This window comes from Eupeodes corollae, chromosome 2 (genome assembly GCF_945859685.1).
Source record: "Eupeodes corollae chromosome 2, idEupCoro1.1, whole genome shotgun sequence".
Taxonomy (NCBI): Eukaryota; Metazoa; Arthropoda; class Insecta; order Diptera; family Syrphidae; genus Eupeodes; species Eupeodes corollae.
Genome location: NC_079148.1, coordinates 92,110,760 through 92,117,392, shown reverse-complemented (window position 1 = coordinate 92,117,392; position 6,633 = coordinate 92,110,760). Strand labels below are relative to the sequence as shown.

Below are 6,633 nucleotides of genomic sequence, written 5' to 3'. Positions count from 1 at the left end.
ATGGGCCGTCTTTGAATTAATTCTTAACTCAAAAAAAAAATAATAGTTTTGTTTTTAAATAAAAAATATTTATCTTTTGTTATTTCTTTCTTGTATTCTTTACATAAAGTGAATAAATAAAATGTGTAAGTTTTCTTACACAAAAATTCACGCGAATTTTGAACATTGCCTCAAAAATTCAAACATACATTCTGGATTTTCGAGATTTTTGCATTTCGAGATTTTATTTTCTAGATTTTTGTTTTCGAGATTTTTTCTATTCTAGATTTTTGTTTTCGAGATTTTCATATTCTAGATTTTTACTTTCTAGATAATTAATTTCTAGATATCGTGGTAGACCCGTACAGAACATCCTCAAATACAACTTCGACCAACATTTTGTATCTTTTTGTTTACCAACAAATACAAAAAGCTGAAATCTATTTTCAAGTTTCTTGAAATTCAACAATTTGTTGAATCAGCTGTTGTGTCGGAACTGCATACCTCAGAAATTCTTGGATAACTTTGGACTCATTTTTTGACGTCTCAGCTGTTTTTGATCAGCTGTTATTTTACACGTAATATACTAACAAAAAGGTATCCGGATACCCTTTCTGTCTAAGATTGAACATAGCCATTCTTTACATGAAAACTGCTTTACCAAATTTGAAGTTCGGATTAGGCATAAAACTGTAGGTCCCCTCCATCAGTAATAGTAGTAAGTCACTAGGTCCTGCTTCTCTACAAATTGTGACGTCACCTTGATTTTATAACTGGTGTCTCTAATACTTTAATTACAACTAAGATACCAAACAATTGTATTCCACTGTATTGGTCTCATTAGAGTAATGCATTTTCCCAGAATGTCTGTCTACAACTCGTTCGTTGACTCTTTTGTAAGAAAAATATTGTATTTAGCATAGTTATTTAATAGCAAACAAATATCAAAGATACGAAAAAGTGGATACCTATAATATCTGGTTAAGGCAAACAACACATCAGCCTCTCATTCATTTCCCCCACAAAACATATTAAGCTTTTATATTTCCACAACTTTATTACCTAAATCGGTGTCTCCTGCCTCAATTCAAAACATTAAGCGCCCCAGCAGCAGTTGCTCATAGTACTTCTTTGCGTTCGGAGTCTTATTGGAAACCAAAAAATAAAATAAATTTTCTTCTTCAATAAACACAATGGAGTCTAAACTATTATTCGCGCTTGGATTATTACTTGCATTGGGATTTGTTGCCTGCGTTGAGATTCAAGTGAGTAGGACCATCGATTACTTACGAACTTTAGAAAAAAGCTAGAGTCCTTTATTTATTTATCTGTGTTTTAAATCGTCAAGGAATACGAACTCTTGTCCTTTTTGATTTTAATAAATTTCGTTTGGAACAAGAATTAAATTTAAAAAAAATGTTAAGCGTAAAATTTTGAACTGTTCAAAAATGTGTTTTAAGTCTATACTTGTAAACTTTAAAATTCAATATTTGTTACTGTTGAAACTAGTTTGAAAAAGTAATGATTGCATTTCAAAGGCATACAACAAATGTATAAGGTATATATGCAAGTCCTATAGGTATATCGAATATCCGTTTTTGAGAAACTTAACAATTTTTTTATTAGTACTTGATTTCGAAAAAAATCAACAGTATATGTATTCCAATACATTTTTTTTTTGTTCAATCCGAAAAAAGATAAAATTGGAACTTAAAACCTCTTTACCTGAGATAGACCTATTGAGCATTACACACCTTCAATGATTGTACTGTGCACTTAATTTTAAAATAACTGCTGACATGTCTTATTATTATATCAGATCATGGAACTGATAGATAGACATTCAAACCGAAAATAAAATAAAAAATGTGTAACATAATAATTGCGCCAATCTCTTTTGACCTAAAATTCATACTGCAAAGATTTTAGCCATAGGCTGTAAATCTTTTTTTTACCTTAAGATGCTTGCCACCACCACTGCTAACGCACATAAGTATGTACGTACCTTTAAAAACTGCAAACTCTGGGTGAACTCCTTTTACCATTATGAAGATCTTAAAAGAAACAAAAACCGTTAAATGTACATAATACTCGTAAGTGCAGACACATTTATGGGATTCGGTAGAGTTGTTGCTGGATTGTTATGGTTTTTCTATGATTCACTTTTGTTTTCATTTTCATTTTCATTTGAACCGGTTTATTAAACCTACATTCGTATATTTCTTAGATTATGTAACATTGTTTTATATCAAGTATGGTAAATAATAGAGAGATTATTTTTAATTGAATTATTTTTCATTCATAAGAAAATAGCAAAGGAGAATAGAAAAGTAAACTAAACTTTAGAGGATCAAGTGAACTACAGTGGTGGCCAAAATATTTATTTTATTTATTTATTGAAGTAACTTACAAACTAAATTTATAAATTACTTATTTAAGGCATCAGGGTATCCATACCATACGATGCCGTTTTTAATTTACTAGACATAAGGAAATTATTAACATTTTAAATTATTTACATTTTACATTGTTTATCATTGGAAAGAGAGCAATTATACCAACTAAACTAATTTCATCAAACTTCTGGTGAGCAGATATGGCAGCTTTAATTCGACGGATAGTTTTGACATTTGATGGATCTAAGATTTTTGCCAGAGTGTCAATTACGTCGTCTATTTCAGTATGTGTTTGTCGAGAAACAGGACACTCTACAAAAATATGCCAGATTGTAAGACGTGTTTCATAATTTGAGCATTCTTCTGGAGCTTCACGAATGTAGAAGTGTTTGCTTGTAAACATTGTTTTTCCTATTCTAACTCTTAATACATTCTTCTCTGATAAAGGACTGGTTGTATTGGACACAAGTGTTGCAGGGTTGATGTTTTCATCCCCCAATGTTGAACCAGGGGAATTTAGAATCCTCATCGCATAACGCCGTTGTTTATAGGAGCTCCAAGAAGAAATCTGTAGAGGTTTACTCTTTTGGTAGTGGAAATATCCATATTTACGAACTTTCCACTACCGACCTGAGGAAGCGTTTTCGCCAATGATACATCCTGTACCGCACTAGAAGATGGGTAGTGACTTGGCACAATCCCTTCTCCGATTTTTGGCACAGGTGTAACGACAGCCCGACGTTGCGGCTCACGAGTAGGCGAAGTAAAGGGAGGGTCCATCTGTGCAGAGATTCGCTTACGCTAAGACTAGCTAATCCGGAGGTCGCCTGGTATCCGGATATTCCGTTAACGACTGAGCTATTTTTAGAAATTGGGCTCTCAGCCTGGCTGATCATCGGCACGGTTCATATAACACCTAAGATCCAGCCCAATTGAGAAGTTGGAGGGAGGGATATGTTTTGTAAAAGGAGAGACGAACAGCAATTAAGCCATAAGCGTGCCAGGAAGGAAACAAGGTATTGACAGACAGTGATGCACTATACAGTCAGGAAATAAGGAGCCATCAGCCAGCGTAATAGCACAAAGCTGACGTAGGAGTGGTAAGGAAGGGGAGTGGCGAGCGACCTTTGGTTTCAGGGCTCTTCTGAAGAAATAATTCCGGAGAATCATTGACCTTACTCAGCTTCTACAACTTGACAAGTTCGACGATCAGATAGAAGAAGTTACTTAAATAGAAAGGCAATTTTTCAGCAGCTGACCAATCAGATACTTAAGTATATCGTGTGAACCTGACGGATATAAAACAACTTGTTGAAATTGGAAAAAGTTCAATTGAAAATAAATTGAAAACACAAATTTACCCTATTTTTGGTTTCTATGAGGCAAAATAAATTGAGTTATTTTTGATTTAGGATCAAATCCGCAGATCTAGATTTGTTGACAATTAATACAATTTTTGATAAATGTTTAGTTTAGAATTTGACAGTTCAACTGAACTCGTTAACTCGTACACAAAGTTAAACTGATACAATAACAAAAAGAAAAAACAATTTCGACCGTATTCCATTTACTCACGGAAAACCCTATATTTTTTAAATGTTTGATACACTTTATCAAACTTAGAAAGTTTCGTTTATTAAATTCACTTTTTTGTGTTCCATTGAGCAAAAGAGGTTAATTTGTTTTTTGATTCAAAATCAAGTTTACAGATTGAGAAATCGAAGTGATCATATAAAATAATATACATAATTTCTATATTTTAAGCTCAGGTAAAAAAACAAATCTATTGATTTTTTTCTTTTTGCAGACATTTGGAAGCTTATTCCACCCTGAAAAAGACTATGAAGAACGACGAAAAGAGAAGAAGCAGGACTTGAGCAAGATTCCTGGTGTTCCAGGTGTTGATTATCCACTCTACCATGAAGTACCGCACACAAACTTTGACTGCGGTTCTGTACCAGCTGCTCCTGGAATGTATGCAAATGTTGAAACGGGATGTCAAGTAAGTATAATTACAAAAACGAGGTAAGAAATGTGTGCAAACAGAAACGATCTGCATTGGAGATCTTATTTACTTACCCCTTGAACAGAATGAGATGCAGCTGTATAAGCTGTCAATAAAAACGCTCACTAATGTAGCAAAGGTCGCCCACAATGGTGTAGCACGGTGGGCATGTTCAACGCATATGAAATTTATATTTGAACTGAATTTGTATGGTAGCATACTATACAAAAGTTACAAAACTAGAAAAAATTCTCAAATGCATTGAACGGTCCAAAAAAAAAAAAGTGAAAAGTCAAAGAATGAAATGGGTTTTCCCCATCTGCCATCTCAAATGTAGCTTGAAGTGCCGCCAAAAGTTAAAGTTGAGTCAACTTGCGCTGCAGCTACAGCTTCTCATTGTGTCGATGTATAGTATTTTCGTATCTTTTAACTTTGACACTGCTACAGGCAACAGCTACAGCTACACCATTCTGTTCAGCCAGTTACTTATATTGGGCAGGTTCAGACAAAGTAAGGGACTTAACTTGCAGTCAACTGCATTCTTTGACCGCAAATTTTGAACAAGGCAGCTAGTTACTTTTTCAAGTACCATAAATTTAAAACTAAAAACTTTACTTCACTAACTTCTACATTCAGTTCATCGTACAAAAACTACATAAAATAATATTGTCTACAAAACACTCCTCAGGCAAGCTACATGTCAATCAACATTTGTATTTTATATTGCATAAATATATTACTTATTTCTTTTCCAATCTAACAAGGAAACCTTTTTCACAAAACATTAAATAAAATTGGTCAGGAAATAAAAAAATCATAGAGATATAAAGTTCAACTTTTAGGTGAATAAAAACCGTGGTTTGCTGTCATTTTGACATAAGCTGACTTTAATTGATAGTTAGGCAGATTTTTCTTGAATAACATTCCAGTCAAATTTCCATTAAAGTTGCCTTAATTGGAAGGTAATTTTTTGGCAGCTAGCCAATCAGGCACCAGAAACTTGCCTTACTTTCAAGCCCCTTATGTCGCCTAAACCTGCCCATTAGTGACCTAGATCCTCATCTAGCAAATCGCTCTATTACTTTTATCTCAGTCTCTCTAGATAAAAGTTTATAGTTGCTCACTTTAAGTTGGGTGTTCTCCGGTCACTGTTTTGTCCTGTGCGGATAGATTCAAAGACTTTTCGGGCCGATGTTGTAGCTCAGTATTCCGCACCATAAAGCAGGACAGAGTTGATAATGGTCTTAAATAGCGACTATTTACTGCCAAAAAGAGGGCTTTTCTTCTCCATTGCTTATGATTTCTTACCCTAAAGAAACAGCGGTGAGCCATGAGTAATCCTTACAGTGGCAATCGCTTAAAAAAAAGAAGACCGATGTAAATGATGAAAATCCTACAGTTCAATTCGCAAAAGCCTTTATCAAATTTATTTATTTTTTCAAACAAAAATTTTAAAACAATTTTTCGGATAATTATCACGTTCGAAATATGTAACACTAAAAATATTTATAATATAATATTTACATTAAATTTAATAAAACATAAATTCCCCCAAAAGGCGTATCATGTTTGCCACGATGGAAGAGAAGGTCATCAAGGTGCTTCTTTCCTTTGTACCAACGGAACAATATTCAATCAAAAGGAATTCGCTTGCGATTGGTGGTATAATGTTAACTGTGCTGAAGCAATAAATTATTACCAGTAAGTAGTATTTTATTGTTATAAAAGGTTTATTTTCATATTAATAAATATGACAACTGTATTGTATTTCTTTTTAGTTTGAACGCTGATCCTGCTCATAATCCTTATACTCCAAAGAAGAAGCTCGAGGAACAATTTCTTATCAAAGCCTAACAGGCTCAAATCATTCTCTTCGATCAGTCGATCACCATCCATTTCCATTTCGTCCATTAATTTTTAAATTAAAATGAATACAAAAAATATAACTTATTATTTGTACTTTAGTTTCTGTAATTTTTATTTTAACATAAGACTTCGATATTTAAGTGAATTAAAAAAAAAAAAAAGAGGTTTTGGATGTTGAGGAAAGATGCTCGATCTAGGATATTACTTCCTAGATATTTTCTGTAGTATTCTTTTAAAATGGCACACACCCACGATTTACGGATTGGTAAGCATTTTCTTTGACAACCAGATTACATATGGTGCATAGGACTATAGTATCATTACGAAAAGCTTTATAATGTTTATCATATCTCGAGGATTGTTATTATGAAAATAGTTAGGAACATC

At 33.3% G+C, this 6,633-nt stretch overlaps 1 protein-coding gene across 1 annotated transcript; it reads left to right on the top strand.

The window, feature by feature from the left end:
* Nucleotides 1–1,070: 1,070 nt before the first annotated feature.
* Nucleotides 1,071–6,350, top strand: LOC129946687 (uncharacterized). The gene is made up of 4 exons (XM_056056959.1): nucleotides 1,071–1,244; nucleotides 4,183–4,377; nucleotides 5,939–6,081; nucleotides 6,159–6,350. Exons 1-4 carry the CDS (start codon nucleotides 1,173–1,175, stop codon nucleotides 6,232–6,234), a joined length of 486 nt encoding a protein of 161 aa, XP_055912934.1. The 5' UTR covers nucleotides 1,071–1,172; the 3' UTR covers nucleotides 6,235–6,350.
* Nucleotides 6,351–6,633: the final 283 nt, after the last annotated feature.

Coding starts and splice junctions, on each gene's coding strand:
- LOC129946687 (XM_056056959.1), top strand. CDS start 1,173: ATGGAGTCTAAACTATTATTCGCGCTTGGATTATTACTTGCATTGGGA. Junction 1,245..4,182: donor TTGCCTGCGTTGAGATTCAA/GTGAGTAGGACC, acceptor TTCTTTTTGCAG/ACATTTGGAAGCTTATTCCA. Junction 4,378..5,938: donor ATGTTGAAACGGGATGTCAA/GTAAGTATAATT, acceptor TTCCCCCAAAAG/GCGTATCATGTTTGCCACGA.